Source organism: Rattus norvegicus, chromosome 8 (assembly GCF_036323735.1).
Source record: "Rattus norvegicus strain BN/NHsdMcwi chromosome 8, GRCr8, whole genome shotgun sequence".
Taxonomy (NCBI): domain Eukaryota; kingdom Metazoa; phylum Chordata; class Mammalia; order Rodentia; family Muridae; genus Rattus; species Rattus norvegicus.
The window spans coordinates 101,766,650-101,791,999 of record NC_086026.1 but is presented as its reverse complement, the minus strand read 5'-3'; the positions used below and the strand labels follow the sequence as shown (position 1 = coordinate 101,791,999).

At 38.6% G+C, this 25,350-nt stretch overlaps 1 protein-coding gene across 10 annotated transcripts in view; it reads right to left on the bottom strand.

The window, feature by feature from the left end:
• Nucleotides 1-8,522: 8,522 nt before the first annotated feature.
• Plscr1l1 (phospholipid scramblase 1 like 1) overlaps nt 8,523-25,350 on the bottom strand; it is a 43,250-nt gene continuing 26,422 nt past the window's right edge. For 2 of the 10 annotated variants that reach the window (XR_005488373.2, XR_010053914.1), the window contains 7 exons: nt 21,823-22,286; nt 17,935-17,977; nt 14,282-14,502; nt 12,422-12,583; nt 10,990-11,151; nt 10,036-10,240; nt 8,523-8,696 (listed from right to left, as the gene is read on the bottom strand). Coding sequence is in view for 6 of the 10 variants with exons in the window: in XM_008766467.3 (XP_008764689.1) it covers nt 8,640-8,696; nt 10,990-11,151; nt 12,422-12,583; nt 14,282-14,502; nt 17,935-17,977; nt 21,823-21,879 (702 nt within the window). In the remaining 4 variants the exon portion in view is untranslated. Of the gene's footprint in view, nt 8,697-10,035; nt 10,241-10,989; nt 11,152-12,421; nt 12,584-14,281; nt 14,503-17,804; nt 17,978-21,822; nt 22,287-25,350 lie in introns of all 10 variants that reach the window. The other 8 variants (XR_010053916.1, XR_010053915.1, XM_008766467.3 and 5 more) reach the window with 5 other exon arrangements.

The following is a 25,350-nucleotide window of genomic DNA, read 5'->3' as shown; positions in this document are numbered from 1 at the left end:
CTTGAGAAGTTTCCAGAGGCCCTCATTTTAAATCTCTTTATGTACAAGGGGAACAACATCTGTAGAGTGACTCTTATGCGAAATATGACAAATACACTTTTAAAACTCCAGTTGTCTACACTTAAAATTTTATGTTTTTGTAAGTATATTATGTTTATAAAATATTATTGGCATATATTTTAAGGTATATGTTAATATAAATATATTTGATGGGTATAAAACGTATTAATTTTTTCAAACACTTGGTGCCAAACAAAAAGCTACAATGTAATCATGCTGGATACATTGTGTGATTTTTGAAATATTTTCTCCAATTCATGATTTCTCCTATTCATGATTATCTCCAGTTTCATAAAGAAATATATCACTGGTAGTAGACATAGAATATACTAGTTTTGTGCTCTGTGACAATTTAAATGTTTTCTGTGTCACAGGCTTTCAAAGAACAGAGATAACACACAATTCTAGTGAAGTGTTAGGTTCACCCGAAGGCTTGGAGTGAATATGGATCCTGATTGACATATGCTGCAGCCTAATGCATGTTTATTAATTCTGGAAGGAAGCTCAGACCTCTATATGTGATCGCAAATACCAAAGTAGCTTATCTTTAGCATGGATTTAGAGATGATGCAGTGGGGGGAACTTATAGATACTCCCAATTCAATTCTCTTTATAAGGCAAATTTGGTGTTGTACTTAGAACTTAAGGGTAGGGGTAGACAGGGAGCCTGAAGAAAAATAGTAGGAGCAGGAGGAGTGTGGAGTGAAAGTGACAAGTGTGGAAGGAGAACCTCTATGAGGGCAGAAGGAGGAGCCTGATATATATGTATATGTGTATGTGTATGAGTATATATATATATATATATATATATATACATATATGTACATTGTTTACCAATAATAATCAAAGGGAAAGAAACTATCAACTTGAGAGTAGGATGAACATGAAAGAAATCTGGCAGTAGTTGGGAGGGCCTGGAGAGAAGAAAAAAGGTTAGAAAGTGATGTATTCTATTTCTATTAAAATGTATTATTATTTTTTTAAAGGTAAGATTTTTTTCTCATATCAGACCAGAAGCCTTAAAACATCAATGAATCCTTCTGCCTGGAACAGCGATTCCTAGAGTAGGAAACAAGCCTCATTTAAAATGTCATGAAGCCCCTGCATATTGCCTGGGCAGCACAGTCCTGGTAGTATGAGCTTGGGAGAGCCAGCCTGTAAGGCTTGAGAGCTTGAGAGTGGAAGAGCTGGTCCCATCCTTTTCCTGGTCAAATTGGGTAAGCTGACCCTGGTGACATGGGCACAGGAGGGCTGCTAGGCTGGCCAATTCAGCTTCCACCAGGGCCAAGATCCAGAGCTTAGAGTTGGCCCACCCCAACTACCACTCCGTCTGTGAATGGCTGGAGCACAAGAAGGGGCCGGTTCTGTGGATCCAAAGCTGCAGAATCTCCATGACACAGGTCAATAATAGGATAATCAAGAGGAATCTGGGTGCGGATCCAGAATTGAAGGAGGCCCCGAAACAAACAGATGGCTCATTTCAAGTAAAGGGTGGGCAAAAGGGTGTATAGTGTAACACACTGTGCTATACCACAACTTTCACAGTGAGGTTTTTGAAATTGTTATTTTTCTGTGGGGTGGACTTGGGGTTTGCAGAGGTGGAGGGCAGAAATGAAGGGATTGGGGGGGTGAGTTAGATTAGTTCATAATGGGAAATTCACAAAAATCAATAAAAAGTAAAACAAACAAACAAAACAGTAACAAAAAACCTTCCTGGACATTTTTCTCTGATGTTGCTAATTATTATTTTAATTTTTGGGGAACCCTGCTTACACATAGTGATATGTCATAGTTTATTTAGCCATTTCATCACTGGGTAATTTAAATGGGATCCTCTTTTACTTGGTACTTATGAGTCCTTTCCCAAAATATCTTGTGCGTTCTCTTCAGGTAGACTTCTAAAAGTAAAATTGTTGAGCTGAAAGATAGATACGGTTTTTAAGTGTATAATGTCTAAACAGTTTTCCAAAGGACTCCTTCGATTTTTTTCTCACTTTCTGTGCTAGTTTAGCAGGTTTTGTAAGCAGTCATTTAGTAGTTTTTGTTTTGTTTAAGGGGGCAGACTCTGTTTAGAGACATTTTACATTTGTGGTAAATGTAGCAGAAAGTAGGGAGACTTTTTGATCTCCTGTTGTGACTTCTGGCCTCCTTTTATTGCCTTTATTCTTAACATCTTGTTTAAGAAAAGTTTACTTGTAGTTAGTGGATGACTATTGACACAGAATTATCAAATAAAGCTTATCAGCTATATTAGTATTTTGTAAATGGCCAGGAATAGAACCTAGCCCTGGGAAGTGGGAGTGGCCAATTACAAGGACCATTTGCAGCAGAGTGTATTTGGAAACCTCAGGAGATTTAGGACCTTAGAGGTCAGTTTGAAAAGGCTTGGTCCTCTGTCTGGCTTACCATTCAGTCTTTCACGGTTCCTATTAGGATGCATTATCAATGGTAGAAGCTGACGACTCTGGTGGCCTGAAATGGCAGCTGGCTCAAGAGGAGTGCTGAACCCGAGATGTGAGTCAGAATGAGAGATGAGGTCATGTTCTCATTGACAGACTGATTGCTAAAAGCCTCACCCCTCTTTATTGAAGCATAAACAGGAGTCATTTAGAAGATTACACCACCACTAAAAGATGTGTCATTCCCGTGGCTCCTTTTGTGCCATTTATGTGAGGGGATGTTCTAGACAAGTTCTGCTCTCAGGCAAATGTGGAAGAAAGTATGATATTGACTACATCCTATTTTTTTGCCTGCCTTTGGACAAAAGAAAATGTGAAGACTTTATTATCTGGGCATGGGAAACAAACATTGAAAATGATGAGAAAAGAAGTGACTTCAGCCTAATCAGGATTGGGAGAAGGTCATAGTCTGAACTTGCACACATGCATTTGTGTTGGCTTCAGATGTAGACAATACAGAAGTCTCAGACATTGGATCAGATCTTCAAGACATTAAATAAGTTTTTCAAGAAGTTAAATTATAAGCTTGGCTTATAATAATTTTCCCAAATAACCCACAAATGTAATGATGAGTTTGTGATTTGTACAGGAAAGAGGACAGAGCTGCAGATGATGACAACAGGGTGATGTTGTATGAACTGGATATCCAATGCACCATTCACTTACCTGGCTTCATGTTGGGGGTATACCTCCTTGAAAACACAGATGACTTAACATAGTATAGGCATTTCTTCCAAAACTTGACTATATGACTATATTAATATAATACTCTGGGACACAAGAATCAATAAATGACAAAGAGTGTCAAGACTCATTGGTCCTTCTAAATGCAATCACTTCAGTGACTTCATTTACATCTCCCACAAGGCAGGGTAATATCTTTAAATGTTCCTTTTCATATACCCAGAGTTTTCCAAACTAAAAGCCAAAATGACAAACACTGCCTACATGACTAACATGTGTGATAAAATTGGAGCATCATTTTGCTGAATGGGAAGCTGTGAATTCTTCAGTCTCCAGAGGGTCCAATAAGCCTTTCATCTGTTGTTTTACAAGGTAACTTGTATAACTTCAGGCAAGAAAAACTCATTCACAGCCCAAAACTCATTAGTGTTTTGATTGTCTTCCCTCTATCTTAAATTTCTTGCTATTATTGTGCAACTGATTCTTACTAAAACCTCAGTATGGCATGGGTTATACACTCTATAATTACAGATTGTTAAGAATGAAAATCATCAGCAAGTCTCATAAAGTTTCATCCATTTATATACCAATACGTGGAAGAGAAAGATTACCTTGAAGCCAGCAAAAGGTTTCTGTTTGTGTGTGTGTGTGTCTGTCTATCTAACATCTATCTATCTATCTATCTATCTATCTATCTATCTATCTATCTATCTATCTATCTATCTATCTATCTATCTATCATCTATGTATGACCCTCCGTACTCCTCTGAGCTGTTGGCCACTGGCCCTCAAGGACAAAAGGAGTAGAGAGAGGGGGTCAGGGTATCGATGTTAGTGAATAACTATGGATTGACTTCCAGGAACAGCTTCAGTGAGACAGCTCAACTTTATTGGGGTGAACAAGGGCTATATATGAGGAGTGGGTGTGGAATTCCACGTGGATATATGTTAGTTGGCTAGGGTAAAGACCTGGGAATGCTTTATTTACATTCAGAATTTCAAGAATCAGATGGGCAGTTTCCTATTGGGAGAGAGGAAGTTGAACCAGTAATCTGGCCACAGAATTCATGACTATCCTCAGAGGAAAGGGTGGTAGAGGTCATAATTCAGAGCAAACAGGCTGAGAAACAGAAGGGAGAGAGTAGCCCTAACTCTCCTCCTATGCGTCCTCTTAGGATAAGATTTTCTTCACAATCACATTCTTGCTCCCCAGTCGAAAGTCCCCACCTCTCTCTGTCTGGTAAATGTGTGTGTGTGTGTGTGTGTGTGTGTGTGTGTGTGTGTGTGTGTGTGTGTGTGTGTGTAAAATCATTTTTTTATGTGTGTGCTTTCCCAGGGCCCGTAGGTTTGAAATAAACCAGGGAAGCAGATAGCCAAGAAGATCTTCTGCCCAGAACCATCGTTTATTGTGCATAGAAAACATATGGGTTAATTTAAAGCTTTGGGGAATGAAAACATTCAGGATTTGTTAAGTAAATTACTTTTTAAAGCATTTCAGATGTCACTTGTATACAAGTATGACATGGACGGACGTTACATAATACTTGGATAAGTCTTATGTTTAAACTGCTGAAGCTGCACAGTGATTGCTAATAATTTTGCATATGTGTCAGATTGTGTGTGGATGTGTATGATACAGATATGTACACATGGCAAATGAGGAAATAAACAGCAATTGGCAGCTGCTGCTTGTGATTTCAGGTCTGGCATCATGGATGGAACACGACCCAGTGTGCACACTTCATGCAAAGCCTTCGCAAACGTTCATTCTTCTGCTGTGAACTAATACTGTCAACTGGGACCTCTTTTTCTTGGTGAAATCCACTATGGCGGAAACTTCTGGGAAATGGAAAATAAAGTCTTCTAGTTGGAGAACGTTACAAGTGCTCTTTATAGTCACTGGCAAAGGCCCTTCTGTCAGAGACAGTCTCTGGGTTTCTTATTTGGGTTCTCATGCAAAACACCATGCTCTCATTCCATGAAACAAATGCTCAGGGGGTGGGGAAGCAAAGATCAGGACGACAAGGCCAGCCCTGACTGCACAGCTTGAGGCCGGTCACACCACATGAGACCACCTCTTTAAAAAAATTATTTCTGTCACCTAGAGAGAAAACCACTCTTCAGGAAAATTATGCAGTCTAGAGACTTTAGAAATAGAATAAAGCCTGTCTGAAATGTAAGTTGGCCCCTTGCTCTGACCATTTTTCACTGGCATGTAATTTACAAAGGTCCCATTGTCCACCACACCCTTTATCCTCAACAGTGCCTTGTATCTGTAATAAATTCTGTCTGGTTCTTATACTACAAACTGTGTGTCTCATGAGAAGTCATTCAACGGAAATCACAGAAACAGAGAGAGAGCAGAGCATAGTCCTGAGCAAGATTCTAGAATACATTTATAAAATATGTACCTTGGTGCATGACATAGTTCATCAGATAAAACTGCTTTTGTACAGTATGCCTAACAACATAAATTGGTTCCCTCCAACGTAAGGGGAAAGAAGACAACTGCACCCCACATATGCAACACAGCATATATGTATCCACCTCTCCCTGCCCTCACACACACACACACACACACACACACACACACACACACATTTAAAAAGAGAAAGTGTGCCTTTATGTAAAAAGGAAAAGACAAAAGAGGTGGTCCTATACCTGGACTTTGATCCTACAACAAAATGTTGACACATAGATAAAATAATTTATCTCAAATATTGAATAAAATTTTAAAGATTTAATAAAAATTTAAAAATTTTTATTTAATAAAAATTTAAAGATGTTTTTATTGACATTTAACTTGAGGAACTGCTGATTTCATATCTTCATGTAAATGGGTCTGTCTATTTTGAGAACATATATTCATGCTATGCATCTGTTCACCTTTTAGATTAGAAAGACAGGTGATTTCAGTGCATGTGCCACACAGCCACCTTGAAGGAGTAAAGAAAATTTCAAGTCCCTCTGAGGTATTGCCCATGTCACAGAGAAACTCTTAGCTGAGATGGGTACACTGGTTTCTACCGAATGAATTAAAGTGCTGAGCCTGAAGGTGAGGCTTTAGGAACATTAGCATTGGGCTTTCTGATATAGAAACTCCCAGAAAAGAAGTCCAGTCCATGCATGAAATATGGTCAATGTAACACTTAGGCATCTGCAGGCATGATGCATAAGGCTTGAATGGGGTATTAGCTTTGCTGAGAAGTGGGGAGAAAAGGTGGATGCATGTCGCATAGCAGGGTAGTCAAAGACTTATGTTAATTGTTATGATTGGGCTGGGGGAGTCTTCAAAAAGAGCTCTTATGGTCTTAACAAGTATCAAGAAGGGGTGGAGATATGGCTCAATTGGTACCATGCTCACCCACATGCAAATAGCCTTGGAGTCAATTTCCACCACTGATTAAAGCTGGGTGTGGTAGCACATGCCTAGGATACTGGAATTTAGGAGGAAGAAGTAGGTAAATCAGGAATTAAGTGTCTTCTTTGACCACAGAGCAAGTCCAAAGTCAGTTTGGGCTACATGACTCTATCCTGAAAAGCAACACAACGCTCAGAGGGCCAACCCAGTTTTCCTCAGAGAACACAAAACTTCTTTGTAAATGTCTTGGTTTCTGTTTTTGAAGTGGGAGGCATTTGGCCATCCTGCTCTATTCCATTCTCCACAAAATTCTGGATTGCTCTTTATATACAGTCTGACCCTCATAATGTGGCCAGCAAGGTGGTAAGCTATTCCAGCCCTCACCACCCTTACCTGTAATGACGGTAAGCTAGCCTGCAAACTACAGTGTCAACTCCCACTACTTTTGGACAGCAACTTACTTCCTCGTCAAAGCCAACCCCTGTGCAGTGCAGATCTTGATTGGTTGGTATGTGAATGTTTTCAATAGAACTTTGTGGTGGTGTGAATGAGGTTGGCTTTCACAGGCTCAGATATTTTAATGCTTGTTTCACAGTCTTTGGAACACGGAGAAAGAACTGGTAGATATGGGCCTCATTGAAGAATGTGGCCTTGTGGGAGGAGGTGTGTCACCAGGGGGTCTTTGAGCTTTCAAAAGTCTTAGTCAGGCCCAGTTTTACTCTCTCTCTGTCTCCTGCTTGTGGATCAGATGTAAGGTCTTAGATACTGCCCCAGCACTACTACTGCATGCTGCCTTTCTCTTTGTCATGACGGTCATGGACTCACCCTCTGAAACTGGAAACAAGCAAAGACCTTGGATTCTATCCTAATATTTTCTGCATGTTTGCCTGCCCACATGTTGAATACAATTATTTTGTTGATTATGGAGGTATAACAACTTTACCATGTTGACATAGCACAAGCCGAAAACACTGCCACTAACAGGTAAGCAGTAGAATTTCAATGTAGGTAAGTTTATGAGATATCACTGGGGAATTTTTTTTTTCCTACACATACATAGAGGGTAGGCAGCTGATGAACTAAACTGTGGGGCAGAGGGCGGTCAGTCAGAGCATGGTGACTAGTTGCCTAAGGTCAGCTTTCTAGTTTCACTTTCATCTTTTAAACCAAGCATCCTGGTCAAGCCTGATGTTGTAATGACTTGCAGTGTGTTCTGCATTTTACCCTCCCCGCTCCATGGCTTCCACATTTTTTAGGTGCTGAGGTTGAGGAAGGAATGTCAGCGTAGCTGCACAGTAAGCTGATTCTCCCTTGAAAGGAGAATCAGTGTCTGCCCCAGGATTCAGAGTGAATTTGATGTAAACATAGAACCAAAGAACAGAAGTCCTACCCATCCCAAACTTTCTGTATTGTCCGAAGCTGTTTTCCTGTCTTCTGAAAGCATTGGTCTTTACAATGAAGACTGTCTCTCGTTTTCTACTATGATTTTAGTTAGGAAAATTGCTCATACATTAGATCCTTACAATCCTTAAGTAGACCTTAAAACCTATACCATTACTAATTAATATTTTCAATAAAATTTTAATTTTTTAATTTTCAATCTAAAGAATTGAGGCACAAGGACCACCGTATTGCTTGGAAGGCACAGAATCAGCAAAAGGATCACTTTTCTGTGATGTGCTTTTCTAACGGCAGGATCAGGACTGGAACAAGAAAGTTCCAAACTCTTATCTTTCTTTTCCCAAATAAGAAGGGGACAGGGTGAGAGGTGACAGAATGGGAGGGGTGTTTGTGGAGGGGTAACTGAGAAGGGGGATTTCAGTTGAAATGCAAATGAATAAAATGAATAAAATAATTTAAAAAAAGAAGTGACTATTCACTATAAAATACAAAAGCATCTATAAGTCGCTGAGCTAGGAAACAAACTGTAATAACTGGGAAAGCCAATCACACATCTGTGGAGTTGCATATCCTAGTTTAATTCAAGTGATTTCAATGAAAGATATGACCATGCTTCGTTTCAGTCTCAACGAATGTTTCTACTTCACATCTCTGAGGACATGCATATTGATTCATTACCATAATCGTAGTTTTGGTCTCTGGCCTCTACTGCTTTCAAAGAACATGAAATCCTAGGTCAGAAGAAAAACAGCAAAGTCAATTTCCAGCAATAAATGTATAGCCCCATGTGGTGGTTTAGATATGCTTGGCCTAGGGAAGGGCACTATTAGGAGGTGTGGCCTTGTTAGAGTAGGTGTGGAGGAAGGGTGTCACTGTGGGGTTGGGCTTTGAGACCCTCCTTCTAGCTGCCTAGAAGCCAGTCTTCTGTTTCCCTTCAGAACACAAGGTAGAACTCTAGCTTCTCCAGTGCCATGCCTGCCTGGATGCTGCCATGCTTCCTGCCTTGATGATAATAAACTGAAACTCTGACTCTGTACGCTATTCTCAACTAAATGTTCTTTATTAGCGTTGCTTTGGTCATGGTGTCTCTTCACAATAAAGGGAACCCTAACTAAGGCACCTCACTTTTCAAATTATGGAAACTCAGGAAACTCAGGAGAGAGAGGCAGTAGAGTTTTGAGCTGGAAGCCACACTGGTCTACACAGTGAGAGCCTACTCAAATCCTAGTAATTCCTAACTTTGTTTTAGACTTGGTAGCATGACTATTTGTTTGGCTGATCTATGATTTCACTTCCTAGATTTTTTACTTTGTTTTCATTATTGAAGAGCAAATATTAAGACAAATCTCACGTGGATGCAATAGATATGTGCAATTCTAGCTCTTAGGAGACTAAGGCAGGAGTATTGCCATGACTTTGAGGACAGTTTGGACTATAGAGGGACACTGGGTCTCAAGAAAAATGAAGCAAAGAAGAAGTACCATGTTTCTTAGTTAGGGTTACCACTACTGTAATAAAACATCATGATCTAAAACAACTAGAAGAAGAAAGGGTTTATTTCAGTTTACAATTCTACATCATAGACCATCACTGAGGAAAATCAGGACAAGAACTCAAAACAAAGGAGCTGTAGGCAGGAGCTGATGCAGAGGCCATGGAGGAGTGCTACTTACTAGCTTGTCATGGCTTATGCTACCCTCTTATAGAACCCAGGGCCGTGAGTCCAGGGGTGGCACTGTTTCTAGTGATATGAACCCTCCCACATTAATCAACAACCAAGAACATGGACTAAAGGCTTGGCCAGAGGCCAGCTAGTGGGGGCATTTTCACAATTGAAGTTCCCTCTTCTAAAATGTCTCTAATCTGTCAAGTTGATAAAAATTTAGCCAGCATTCCATGGCATGCTCCTTCTGAGTTATATCAACTTCACTAAACTTATTTATAGCCATGATACCATTATTGCATCAAGAGTTCAATAATTTGTTTTAGCATCGTACAGCCAGTCAGTGTTCACATTTCCTTGAATGCCACAGGAAAGTTTGACTAAGTTGGTGAATTGAGTCTACAAACCCCACTAAGTAGATAACTCCAAAATCTCTCTGGCCCTTCATTTTATTTTTATTGATGTTTTTGTTGTTGAAGGATTTGTATTCTTTAGTTGTATACACTTTTGTCTCTTAGGGTTTTTCTTCTTCTTCTTCTTCTTCTTCTTCTTCTTATTATTATTATTATTTAGATTTTATTCCCCATACAGTGCATTGGGCTGTTCCAAATCCTGGAGCACAATGAAAGAATATTTGGACATTGAAGGACTTGAATTGCCCAAGTATTTCTAATGTACAAGTAATGTTGGGAATCATACATCTTTCCCTGTAGACTTCAACTTTGATGCTATGAGAGAATGTTCTGCATGTGCAACAAACTGCTGGTTCTGAGCTTGGAACTTAATGTGAGGCCTGGAAAAAAAGTCCTAGGGCAACTGCTTTATCCCAAATATTTCCTGTAGATATAGAGACTTAATTGAATACATGTTTTATGGATTATTAGTCTTCATTGTATTAAATGATTTAATTAAAAATTATGTCAAGATAAAAATATTTACATTTCAGAAAGTTTTATTACATACAAATATTAATTCTGCAAAGTCTCAGCTTAACCTTTTGCTTTGTAAAGTCAGAACCTCTCCACAGATGAACTTGGTTTCTTTGCATTTGAAACTGCAAGGATTCTTTGGATAGAAACTAGGTCCCCTGTGAATCTCAGGTATCTGAACGATCTGAGATAACCTCAGAGTTGGGGCTCGGTGTCACCCCCTCATCAAACCTGAGAATTAACATATTCTTCCTTTGTTTAGTTTCCTTTGTCATACTTCATACATGTTCATACATGTCTATGATGCAATATGATTACATTCAGTCCTCACGTCCCTTACTAAGGAAATCTTTAACTGTACAGTTTTCCAAGTTGTTTCCAGATGTTTCTGGAGACTCCATCCAAAATCAGAATCACATAGAAAAGACTTACTATGAGGAAACAGGCGCCAAGCATCACAGCCTTTATCTTTACATCAAGGTCTAAAGGGAACTGGATCCCAAAACTGTCTACATCTGTCAGTATCTCCTTCAGAAAACCAGACCAGTGTTTGGAAATCCTGCCAACCACGAATGCTTCATCAAGAGATTTGATCTGAATTGGAAACGAAATCAATGAACAAGAGTAGGAGCTTAAAAATTTCTAGAAAAATAACGGTGAATATGGTTCGAATAACAGGAGACAAATACTCCATTCCAATTGTGCCCTCATGTGACTAAGCATTGGAAAGGTTGCTGCATAAAATATGAATTTGGTGCATTGCATATGAAAATTTCAGTGTTTCTCCAGTGTCCTCATATGTTTCCTCAAAGTAAACCGTATGCCAGCTTAAGTTCTGTTACTGTTTCTGAAAATAGAAATAAATTTACAAACATCTAGATGCCTTCTCATGTACTTGATCTAGTTTTACACATACCAGTGTATCATGTCTTTATATTACATATTAAATACACCCCCACACTCTTGCTCAGAACACTCTACATACATGTTTTGTAAGATCTCTTGTATTTTCTCTGCATTACCTGTATTATCTTAGAACTGCCCTTGTCTGTGACTAGATTCGTAGATCAAGGGAGGCAAGGCTTTATGTACATATAACTGGATGCTAAGAGAGGAATGAAAAGCTGCATGGATCCCAAGGGCCAGAGTCCTTGGGAAAGGGTAAACATGGAGACAAGAATTCATGAGAATGGAGGCAGAGTTCTGAATCCTTATCAGGAAGAGATAACCCTTATCAGCTTCAGAGTGATTTTTCCCCTTCTGTGGAAATACCAGACTAATTTTTATCAGATTTTCTAATCTTTGGAGAGAATCAGCAACTTAAATTCCCTTGGCTTTAAAATTTTCTCCAGGAAGCAAATATAGAAATATGTTTCCCAACGAATTAATTCAATACAAGAGGAGATAACAGTGAAATCTGATTGGATGGTAAGCCCTATACCTGTATTACCTCTTTTTCTTTTAGAAAAGACCCACTTATTTCTACTTTATGTACATAGGTGTTCTGTTTGTGTGTTGGTCTGTGCAGCACGTGTGTGCAGTGCCTGAGGAGCACTGTGCCCTTAAACTCCAAGTCAAAAGAAAGGCTTCTTCTTTGAAGTGCATCTTTTCAGGTATTGGTCATAGCAATGAGAGGAATAGCAAATAGAGAAATTGTGGGTTTTTTTTTTAAGATGGCCGCACTTTTTTTCTCATTTAATAGTGTAAGCACTGATCTCGTATTGGACCGCAAATATTCCTCTGACTGTATTATTTTTTTTAAAAAAATCTGTACGGAAATCTCCATTTAATGCCATTTTAGCTTTGTGTGCAAAATATGTTCTATTTATAAGGGAAAAAAATCCAACATGATCACATCTGTTACCTCAAAATCTACATTTCCTCCAAAGCTGCAAGTGATGATTGGACCAATAATTTTTAGAACGTCCTGTTTCTCCTCATTTTGAACTGTAAACTTTGGCCGGCATGGGTGCCAGGTTTGAATAATGTAACCGATTGGCACACCAGGAGGAGCTTGGACTTCCATCTACACATGAAAAAGATAAAAAAATAGTTGCATTATCTATTTGTGGCTTCATTTACTTAGAATCACAGACAGTGCTCCAATCTAACATCTTTTATTTAGATCAATGCTGTTTCTTCTCTTAATCCTTGGAGCAGGTAACTATACCAAAGAAAGGTGAATTACCATGCATAGCATTCCTCAGCTAATGCATAGAAGGGGCAGATTGAACTCTTGATAGCTTGCGTGTTTCATTAATATCTCTCTAAATTATTAACAAACTTTCCTTTCTTAAACTTGTTTATAAACAGTAGTTTATCTCTATGGATAGAACTCTGACCACTGGTACATTTTCAACTATTCATTCTAATATTGTAAAGGAGAAGGACTTTGGACACTAGACTTATGGCCCTGCTACTTATTTACTAGGAGACTCACGTGGGATCATTCCTGACAGCCACGCTTCATGTTATACTACCATTTGATTGTAGTACTTCTTCATGCAACAAACAAACACAGTTTCTCAGATATTGCTATGCATAAAACATTAAACCTAGCCATGGCATGGAAAACTAAGGAATTCTATACAAATAAGCTTACTCTCTCAAAGCAGAGTGAGTACAGTTTTAAATCCCAAATATCTGTTTGTTTGTTTTTTTTTTTTTGTTGTTATCTCTGAGACAGGCTTTATGGACATGACTTGTAGAATGACTGGGTTACGCAGGAAGACATGGTCCTAGGCAAGTGAAATCCAGGCACAGGCTACCTTCCCTATAAAGGCTCTATGGCCTGGTGCCTGCTCTGAAAGACACATTTGCAATAAATCAGCTACGAAGTGATGTGGACCAGGCAGCTGGACTTTCAGCTGAGAGCAGCTCCATCTGATAAATGTTCATTACAGAGAACTCAACTCACTGTGTTCATTGAAAGAGAGGAAATAAAAAAAAAATATGGGTGATGTTTTTCTGCTTGACCCTCAGTGGCTTGTACAAATCATCAGATAAATTATGAGATGAATACATATATTCTTTTCCTAACTCTTCTGTTAATGCATTCTGTTTCTAGATATTCCAAGATATCCTTGAACATGTCACTTCATTAATTTGGGCCATACCTGATCATTTCTTTTTTTTTTTTTTATTTTATTGAGAAGCAACCTTAACTAGTCCAAGAATAACACACACATAAGAAATATTTTATATTTATTTTAAGTGAGACCTTTAAACACTTATGGCAAATACTATAAATTCAGTAATTAAAAGTATAATATGACTTACGATTGTGTTTACATTTAACAACTCCAATATTTACAAACAGAATCTCCTTGTACTTAAATTTCATAGTGTCATTATCAAAATTGTCTTTATCTGTATAATCAACCACTAAACTTTCGTAACATAAACTTATTTTATGGCATACATTTGTTGAACAAATCAATGGGTTTCATTAAGATTTTTATTTTTATTTATTTTTTTTGCATATAATTTCTGACATGAGATTTGGTCAAAAAGCCTTTCCTTGAACATCAGAAGCTGTTGTTTGAGCTGTTTGCTTATCCATAAAGTAGAGACTTCCCAAGAACATAAGCTTAGTCTTTTATGTTCCTTCCTATGTAGTTGAATGAAGGCCAAAATATTGCTCATGGATCACTTTTTAAAATATCAATAACTTGGTAAACAATTTTGATAAACATGCAAACTGGATTTGTAAGTATTTACAGACCTTCTGGAGGCAGCAGGGGCAGAAACAAGAATCACATCTTAGTGGTCTTTGTAGAGTTATGACTTCATGACCTGAGTTATCAATGATCCTCATGGAGAAAGGTCTATTGTCCCCACAGCAATTACGTGTTAAGAAATTAGAGTCTTCGATGGCATAGTAAACCTTCTGTCCCAGCTTGTCCTTGATTTTATATTGGTTAGCAGTTTCAAACCCTAAAATGGCTAAAAGAGAAAAAGGAGCTCATCATCAACAGTGCGTTAAAATTCCCCACATATCCTAAGATAGTATAATATCTAGATCATAGTCTAAGAATCACAAGGAGATGAGAAAAGAAGGTATATATAGATAAACAAGTCTGAGGGAAAGAAAGGCAAAAGAAAAGAAGAGGCTGGCAAACTAAGAAAAAAATTGAGTACTGCTGGGACATATGAAAACCAAAACAGGCAAATTTTGTGATACCTCTCTGGTCTAATTGATGAAGGAGACGGCTGCATGGGGTGGAGACAGTAGTGCTAGACATGTGCATAAATAGCCCCTCCTCTATCATAATTTCCATGTGTTATAGAGAGGCTAAAGGAGGGGCAATGTTTTAAAATTTATGTAAATTACTCTAGTAAACCAGTTAGGTCAAAAAAATTTTTTAAGATTTATTTATTTTATTTTATGTATGTAAGTACACTATTGCTCTCTTTAAACCAGAAGGGGGCATCAGATCCCATTTCAAATGGTTGTGAGCCACCATGTGGTTGCTGGGAATTGAACTCAGGACCTCTGGAAGAGCAGTCAGTGCTCTTAACCGCTGAGCCATCTCTCCAGTCTCCCGGTTTTGATTTTTAAACTGTCTTTTCTTTTGCCCTATATTTGAGCAGTGGGGAGACTTACTACTCTCCAAGCACACATAAAAAATGGGAGAGATTTAAAATGAAAGGTGAGTCACAGTGTTGTACTGATCCCTGGGTACCCTGGAGGGGTGGAGGTGGGTCCTGGACAACAGGTGAGTGTGAGACTTGCACATGACAACTCATCTAGAATTTCAACCACCTTGTCACAGTGCCTTGTCACGATATCACAATACTATAGGCTTTGCAAACACACCTTGCCTTACTGGTGTTCCTTTTAGTCTAACAACAGAAAGAGGTGGACAAATACAGATTGTCAGATAGCATCTTACCAAAAGCTATTGTGGGGGATCTTTTCTCATTTAGAGAGCGAGAGTCAATTCATAGTCACATTTGCCCACAGAAAAAAAAGTCCTTCAGAAGTTGTAGCACTGTGGGCCAATTTTTCCTCTCTTAAAGATTGGCATGATATCAACACCTGCCACAAATAGTTTTGTGAAGCTTTTAAAAATTACTTCAAAAATTATTTCTTTGAGAAAGAATCTATAATTCAAATAGCAGCTCAATTATGTATGTTAGTAATTTTTTTAACCTATAAAGTGAGATCAACAAGGCTTGCACAGCCCTCTAGTTTCCTTCAAGTTCTTTGGAGAACTAAAACTAAGAAAACGAAGGCATCTATACCATGGCTAAAGATAGTTCAGTGGTAGCACAATTGCTCCAGTATCCACGAGACTGGAGATTTGGGTCCTGGACATGAACGAAAGATAAATAAACCTATAGAGTTATATCTGTAGCATTTATTTACTTTCCAATAAGATAAAGGTAAAAAGTGCTGGTCATAAACTCAGGTGCCAAAAATGAATAAATACTCATATTTTTATATTATTTATAATATTAGAAATCCTTCCAGGTAAGAAAATAAGCAAAATTTCAAAACTTCTTTTAAATTAAAGAATGAAGAGCTAGTGGATGTGGGTTAATTTCATAGTGTATTTACTATACAAGTAAAATGAAACTTACATACCTAAAAATTAAAAATGGAAGCCTATATAATATATAAAATATGACTTTGGTACTTTAAATATGTACTGTGGAGTTGAATATTTGTAAACATTCAAAATATAAAATATTACAAAGAGATGGGATTTATTTCCAGGAAAAAGCTTATTTTAGAAAACTTAATCCTAAGATATTACAATAGCTAGTAATGTATACATTAAAAGTAATTTAATGAAATAAATCAAAGTATGCATTTTAATAAATCCAAGTGCTTTTCTGGCATCTGGGAAGAGGCTCCCAGGACCCAACAGGGATAGCATTACCTTAAATACCCCAACAAAGGTTGATAGAACCTGTAGAGACCATATCCAGCGGTTAGGAATGGTTCCCAGTTGAGGGATGAGGCTACCCAACCATCTCTAAAATATTAACCCCGAATTGTTCCTGTCTAAAAGAAATGCAGGGTCAAAGAGTGGAGCAGAGGCTGAAAGTAAGGCCATCCAGAGATTCTCTCACCTAAAGATCCATCCCATCTGAAGCCACCAAGCCCAGACACTATTGCTGATACCAAGAAGTGCTTGCTGACAGGAGTCTGGTATGGCTGTCCCCTGAGAGGCTCTGCTAGACCCTGACCAATATAGATGCAGATATTCTCAGCCATCTATGACTGAGCACAGGGACCCCACTGGAGGAGTTAGGGGAAGGACTGAAGGAAGTGAAGAGGTTTGCAACCCCATAGGAAAAACAATACCAACCAACCAGACCCTCCAGAGTTCCCAGGGACTAAATCACCAACCAAAGAGTACACATGGAGGGACCCATAGCTCCAGCTGCATATGTAGCAGAGGATGGCCTTATTTGGCATCAATAGGAGGGTAGGCCCTTGATCCTGTGGAGATCCGTTGCCCCATGCTAGGGCAGTGAGGTAGGGGTGGGTGGGCGGGGGAGCTCCCTCAGAAGCAGGGGAGTGGGGAATAGGATGGGGGTTTGTGGAGGTGAAACCTGGAAAAGGTATAACATTTGAAATGTAAATAAATAAAATAACCAATAAAAAGGGGGAAAAAGTCCAGAAGTACACCATACAATGCATGTTCTAATTTTTTTGAGTGGAAAAGAACTTTCTAAACAGATGAGAATGAATTTAAAAGATCTACTCTTGATTTCAATTAAGTGTTTAGCATGTTCTGATCAAGAGCAGATACTGTGATTCATACATCCTCCTATGGTCTGCCTCCCGTGGCAGGTATCATGATGTTCTGGGAGCTTCTTCAGTTCCTTTTTGCACTGTAGATATCAGATCTGAGGTCACTTCTGTAGGCACCTGGTCCATATTCTGCTCAGCAACTCTAATACAACAGGGCCATGCCCAGGAGCACTATAAAACCTGGATTCCATGGTGAGGGCATTAACAGAGATTTTTAAAGAGAATCTCCATCCCAATTCCAAAGGACCACTCACATTGCCTGAGGTTCTGTACAAGTCTCACGCTGGTCTTTGCAAGGCAGAAAGCAGCTAAGAAACCTGGTAGGGTGTGGTGAAGCATGCAATGCTTTGCAGAGATAGGAGAAAAGGTAAGTTTTAGGTGTGCTCTTTCAAATTAGTGGATAGCTGGCCAACATAACATTTACCAACCCCTAAGTGGCAGAAATGAAATATCCAGATAAAACTACTTGTTTAAAGACCTTGAGGAAAGCCATTGTAAGAGATCAAGGTTTCCATCCCTCATCATCCAGAACGCTGTGCTTGTGGTGTTCATCATGCCTTTACTGTTGTCGTCTTTCTAGAAATACGATGAAAATGGCAAATACACACCTTCCACAAACTCAAACTGCTGGTGAATCAGAATATGATCTATCTGTCACAGTGAAAAGAAAATCAAGAATTTCAGGTATTTCACCCAACCAAACTGGGATTCCTATTTTCCATTATTTAATATCATTTATAACTAGTTACCAATGTTTATCAGTATCAAATTCTCATAATCGTTTGCCGAATGAAACTATATTTAACAGGCTTTTTTATTTAGAAAAATGTATCTACTGAATGAATTTACTGTTAATGTGAGGAAACAAGGTAAGTTTGGCTTAACCTCAGATATCTCTAGAGATTAGATAGCAAATTCTTGCTAGATGATTTTTATGAAATGTCAAAACATTTTATTCACTTAACGAGGCTTTCCTGGGTGTCTGGAAATGGTTTTTAATGTCACTGTTTGTGGTAACTGAGAACTTCCATGCATCTAGCTATTTCTGGGCTTTGCTGTGGTAGTGTTTTTGGTTTGATTGTTTTTGAGACAAAGCTTCCTTATACAGCCCATGAGAGCTTTACACTTACCATTTCCCTGATTTGGCCTCCTTATAGAGCTGACGACAGAGGCATGGGTCACCATGCCCTGCATGACCTTGACTACTAAAAATGTTTCAAGGTATTTTTCAGAAATATAAACAAGCATATGTTCACAAAATAGTTAATTTACTGAACTCCAAATGGCCTTTTGGGGGAAACACCGAAGAATAGAGCATTGTTGTGCCTATCTGATTTATGAAACAAAACATGTATCAACTTAATAGTGTTATGTTAAACTACATGCAATAGTACAAAAGCCTTTTTTTTCTCTTATTGTTGGCATTTGAAGCACTGTATTTGTCTAATAATAAAAGCAGTATGAATAAAACTATTTTTACTAATTATGAGTAAATAGTAGATCATGCTACACACAACATAAATTTATTTTTTTAGTACCACTTACTGAATCTGATGTTTAAGATTGACTAAATGCTTATTTAAAATACCAATTCATATATTCAGTATTGTGATTAAGAAGCACAGGATACAGAATCCAGGTATGAGGTTTAAGAAGTCAAGTCTTATGACTTATGTCATGAGTCTTAGGCTCTTCACTCTATGGCAACTTTTACAGACCGTAGTTTTCTGTCGTGTAAATGGTTATAATTATAGTACTTAGACATCTTGAAGGTTCTGTCAGAAATAGCTAACCCTTATAGCATCTATTGTGTGTAAGCATCCCCTCTTTCTCTACATCCATGTCAGATTCTGTTGTCAATTGTCTTCTTTATAATGACTCAAGGTGTGATAGAAAATCAAAAATACTTTAATCTACATTTCATATCTAAGGATAGCAAACACTTTTTAAAAGGTCTTTACTAGTCACATGCATTTCTTCCCTTTGATAACTCTCTGCTCAATTCCTTAGGCTCACATTTTGTTCAGTACTTTGGTTTTTTTTTTTTTTTTGATGTTTAGGGTTTTTAGGTTCTTTCTTTACTCCACACACTAATCATCTGTAAGGTGTATAGGTAGCAAAGACTGTCTTCTCTTCCCTGGGCTGCCTCTTCTATCATCTAACTGTTTGGGTTAAGAAGATTCAGTTTCATGAGAGACTGTTGGTTGATTGTCAGTCTTACTTTCTGTGCTACTGGAATCCTATTTACAAAGTCCCATGTTCAGATGGGGAAGTATACTCATTACATTTTTCTCTAGCACTTGTAGAACATTAGGTCTTATGATTCCTAAGACACACTCTGAGCAGAATTGTCATTTAATGCAGGCACACTGAATATCATCCTGCAAGTTTTGCAAAAGACTGAACATAAAACTTCCATATGTCCCAGCTATGTCACTTAATGGATGCATAGTCAAAGAACTCTCTATATCTTACTGTAGAGGTGTCTGCACACATATGTTCATTGGTGCTCTATTCAAAACAGCTAAAATATGGAATCAGCCTAAGATGTCGATCAACTCATGGCTGGACAACAAAAGTGCAGTACAAACACAGTGGCATTTTATTAATCTGTAAAGAAAATTGAAACAATAAAATTTGAAGGTGAGTTGATGGAACTGGAAAATATAGCGAGTATAGTGAGCTCCAACTTGGAAAATCAAACACCATATGTTCTATTCCATATGCAGATAGGTTTGAATTTTTAGATGTGTTTATTTGAACTGTAATGTCTGTAGAAACCCTAAAGGAACAAGAGGTATGGAAGGGCTGTGGGTGGTGAAAAGGCCTTAGACAAACTGAGAAAAGTAGCATACATGCAGTATGAAAACTGAGGGAGTACTGGGAGTTGCAAGTTTTAAACAGGGGTGAGTGATTGGGGAGAATGGGAGGTGTGGAAGAGGGTTAACAAAAACTAAGAGTATGTGAAGAATGCTTGTCAAAACTTAAATGTCAGAACGGATGTGCCAAGCATGAGTAGATAATGCTCATCCCAGAAGCCATGTGCTATTAGATTAAAATCCAAATGACTGCTGTGGAACATCTAGGAATTACTGACCAGGAAAGTCCCAGATGCTCCTCAAACTATCCTGGTTTTGGCCACTGCCCTTGATCGCCCACCAAAAGTAGATGATAAGTCTCTTGCTGAAGCCCCTACACACTTTGGTTGCAGAAGTCAAGGAAATTATACTTCAACTGAGCTGGAAGCTTTCTTCTTGCTGCTGGATTTCAAAGTTTGTGAACTTCAGACTTTCTATACTATGTATACTATACAATACCAACTTATCAGGCAAGATGTCCCTACTGCTGAAATTGTGGCACAATTCTTATTCAGATAAAGAACTGATTTCTTATCTGATGTCTAACAGGATGAATTTCACACCTTGAACTGGGGGCAGCTGTTCAAAGCCCCATGGTGGGGGAAGTCAAAGGCACTGGGGATGAATCAAATGCTTTCATTTTACTAAATGGACATATCATCAAACTGCTTCGAAAATACGTATATCCATAGACTAGTGCTGCCGTCAGTCCTGATCAAATATGCTTACTTCTCTGTGCAGTGAGTCTTGAATTAATACAGAGATCCATCACTGGCCAAGATGCTGAGAACAAGTGTTTGTTGTGTGATTAGTCTTAAACGCAACATCCATATCACCCACTCCAAGGCTCAGGAACGTAACAGAAGATGGGGCAGAAAGAATGAGCCAGGAAATGAGAAGAGGCCTATAAAATTCTTTCTTACAGGTATGAACTCATAGCAGCTGTGTTTCTATGCATAGGGCCTACACAAGCCTGAGCTTGTAAATATTTAGTCACAGATAACAGAGTCTTACAGTGCTCAGCACCCACCCCACAAGACTATTATTGGTCTTAAGCTGATGGGGGGGGCAAGGAAGTCAATGTCTTTAGTGATTTAGCCACTAGTAACTTACCTACACACACAAAGACAGGAAAATGGGATAAGGCCTTGGGTGGTGGGAAATATTTGTGGGGGTAGGAGTGGGTTAATAATGTGACCAGAATTGTTTATAGACATATATGTACTTGTCAAATAAATTAATGAAGAATATGTTATACATTGTGCCTATAACAAATTCTAGAAACTTGTGCAAAATATATACCAGTGTTTGACCTTTATCATAAATCACTTCGATAGTAGTAGAAAGTACAATTCCTAAGACATTCAAACTTTACTTTGAAGATAAAACAAATACATAAGAATCAGAGTGATTAATTTTAGAATGCATAGCCATGTTTTGTGGATCAAGTCATAATCTCAACACTTGGTATACTGTAGTGATAGATTCTGAGGAATTCCGGGCTAGCCTGTGGTACCTAAAAACCCTTTATAAAAAAAATTTTGCTGTCTGTCTCTAACTTGTCCAATGAACTGCAATTACCTTCCCATAAGTAAAGTGGAAGCATGGTTTATGAACTTTTTATTTGCTTGAACTTACCTGAAGTAAATATTCCAATCCAGGTGGTGATTCATAGGAGGTAGTGCTGAGATCCATGGGGGTCACACAGTAGGGCCACCTGGCTGGTTAGATTCTAGTTGACTTTGGATAATAAAGAAGGCTGGGCTTGCATCTGCATAGGCGGGTGGAAGGACTGAGCAGTCAGTCTGAGGTCCTGAGGAGTCAGAATGTCCAGAAGTTCCCAAAATAGGAGTAAGCCAAATAATTTGTTACTGTACAGTAAAATCGAATGGCCAATGTTTTGGAATTACTCTATAAATTGGCATTTCAATTCTTGCATCTATGAACTTCACTGTGTGATTGTTACATTTTTTAGAGCAATATCAATGAAGTACATGGGATTTAATATCTACTCTTTTTGAGAGTGCTGGCTGTAAACAAAGATGGCAGACAATTTTTCCTTTGACTCTGTGACAGTTTTCCCCAAGTTGAAATATTCCTATCTGTAGGGAAAAGAGAAACCCATAAGCCTCCTGAAATAAACAAATTCCACTTATCAGAGAAAGTTGGACTGTATGAGATTTGCAAGGCCCCTCCTGAAGATTATAGGAGCAGATATCAACTGCTTTGGAGACGAGACTTTCCTGCCATTTGAGCTGTCTCCAAGTTGTGCTGAGAGCAGTAGGAATGAACCTTTTTTGAGTTACAAACCAACCAGGACTGATGAGCTTTTCCATGATGCAGCTGCCTAAGAGACATCCATGCTCCTGTATGTAACCTTTCACCCACAGCCCTGTAAAAATCCTCAAATTGGACTTGCGTGGAGTCGTTACTTAGATATGTGAAACCTCTACCATTCACACTCCTTACGTTCAATATGTGAGACAAAATCAGGGACGACTCAAGTTATTTATATGAAGGTTTTGGCATGAGTTCATGGAAACGACTGTTAATGAGAAAACCAAAGCAAAGAATATGAACTACTATTTCTAAGACCAAAGCATCCTGCCAAAAAGAATAACTTGGAGTCCTGAACATAAAACTTGTCTTATATACAGAACAGGGGATTGTGTTTCAGTGTATGGGTATTTGTCAAGGTCTGGAGTCATTTATTTATTTTCTACAACTTATGAGATGGGTGGTATTGGACTATGACAGGAAGAAGCCAGGAATGCTACCACAATCCCACGTGCCCAGACTGGCTTCCTTGAAAACAAAGAATTCTCTATTTCAAGTATTATAGGTGTATATACAGTATATGCAGTAATCTGTATGGCTGCAATAAAGCTTCATAAGCTTAATTTTATAGTTCCTAGAAGAAGATCAGTTTCCATTATATAATATTTAATAATATAATATTTACATGGAAGCTAATATTCAGAATAGGTAGTGAGTTTAAGTAGAACCCAGATGAAGGAAATCCACATGTCATTAAAAGTAGGGCTTAGCAAACAGAAAATACACCAATGCCTCATAAACATAGGTTTTATAGTCAATTCCCTTTAAGTAAATGAATATTTATAGATGATCTGTAATGCGATTGTTAATGTTGTACAATGAAGAGCAACAGCCATGAAGAAGATAATTTGTGCTTAAGCACCTCATAGTTAACTTCCAGGAAAAAGAGAATGTTTCCAAAATAAAGTTCTTAGACACAAGGAACCTATTTTAGACAGATATGGCTTAAATGGGGATGGAAGTCCCAGGAAGAGAGGAACTTTGCGAGATGGTGTAGGAAGAAGTGGTGGAAAAGGAACGCTAAAGGGAGTGAAACTCCTGGTGTGGGAGGTGAATTTGGCACTTCCCAGAGTCCTGTGCAAAGTAGAACAGGAAGCTTACTCCAGAACGCAACAGGATGCAGTTTACCTCCAGAAGCCCTGTGTAAGGAGTTCTTACTTTAAGTTTGCTTGGCAGGCAAGGCATGGACCTGGGAAACAGGGTGAGTTCACAACACCATTTATATATTAACGATGAGGGAGCATTCAAATTCCCAGTGTAAGAAAAGAAACCGAAATGATACCCTTTAAAAATATGTAACATACATACACAAGAAGGGATAAGTGATTTGATACTATTGGGAGGAAAAGAAATCAAAACAAGGGAAAACACTGTAGTAAACTACAGCTAAGAAGGTTGTGGAGAACACCTGACATCAGAGCTAGAACTGCACAATCACAGGCTGGGCTCATCTTTGTTGTTGTAAAAATATAAAAAAATATAAAGTGTATTGTTGTCTTTTACCTCGCTAGGTCCTGCACCGCGGTGCCCCAAGACATCTGCTAGATATCTTGGCGTAAACACATCCCAGCCGCACACTTTCCTACACTCAAACCCTCACATAAAAGAACACACAACACAATAATCTTAGATCCAATTGATAAGATATAATTGCCCACCTAAACATACAAAGCCCGGTACCATTCATCCCTTAAGAACATTTGTAACAACCTGTAAAGTTACAGCTTAGAATCTTAATGTCGCCCACCATATTGTCCTGCCACCTTCTCTCTCTCTCCTCCTTTCTTTCTAGTCTCCTTCTCCTCCTTCAAACTTCTCTCCCGCCCATCCTTCCTTCTCCTCCAATGACAGGCCTCCTTCTATCCTGTACCTGCCCCTCACCTGTACTTTACAAATTCAATGGGGAGAAGGTTCTGGTGAAGTCACCTGATTCCTTAGTACCCGACTAGGCAGCTGTCTTGGGGCAGTGGAATTAGCATCAAAATACAGATAACTCCAGGGCAAACCACAACACATCTTCTTCCAACTAGTCTAGGCTTGGGGCTTGATCACTATGCACATGCTGTTTATCGGAAAGACTCTGAAAGCTGATGGGCAGCACACAATGCTAACACATTTTTTCTGAGAACCTTTGGGGGAATAGATTCAATGGGGCAGAAATTCAAGAACATCATCAACCTAAAACCCTAACTGGTAGCCAAGCCAAAACAGAACTAGAACCTTCACTATCCACACATCTAAAGAATGTTGTTTGGCTCAGTTCTCAACACTGGTATTTGTGAGAATTCTGGAATTTTGGTTTCTTTAAAAATATACAAGTAATATAAGAATATATTTTCATTTTAATCTATATGGGGATATGGGGCTGCTTCAGACTGTCCGAAGTGGCTATGACTTGCCTCGTGCTCTAGCAAAGGCATAGTCTTGCCACATGCAGATAATTTCTGCAATTGTCTGACAGCTGGAATTCTGAGAACTTTTCAGAGAGAATAAAAATGTTAGAGCTTTGATAGGCATGGTTGGTTATTGGTTATTCAGGGGGATTGTTTGGGATTTGTTGGTAGCCATCCTCAAAGGAAAAACAAAGGGAAAGGGATTAGATACAGGGATCTCTATCTCTCTCCCCTCTGTCCTTCGTTCTCTTCTATCTACTGATATAGGATGATACCAGGGCATAAAGGGTAGAAAAAAGAAGAACCCACAAATTAGCAAAGAGCAGCTTCAGGTTTGGGCTCCTGGAATGATCTAGCACAATAGCAAGTATGTGCTCCAGGCTTAGGACTGATTGTGTCTGGAGTTTGAGCATCTAGTCTGTTGAACCGAGCAGGC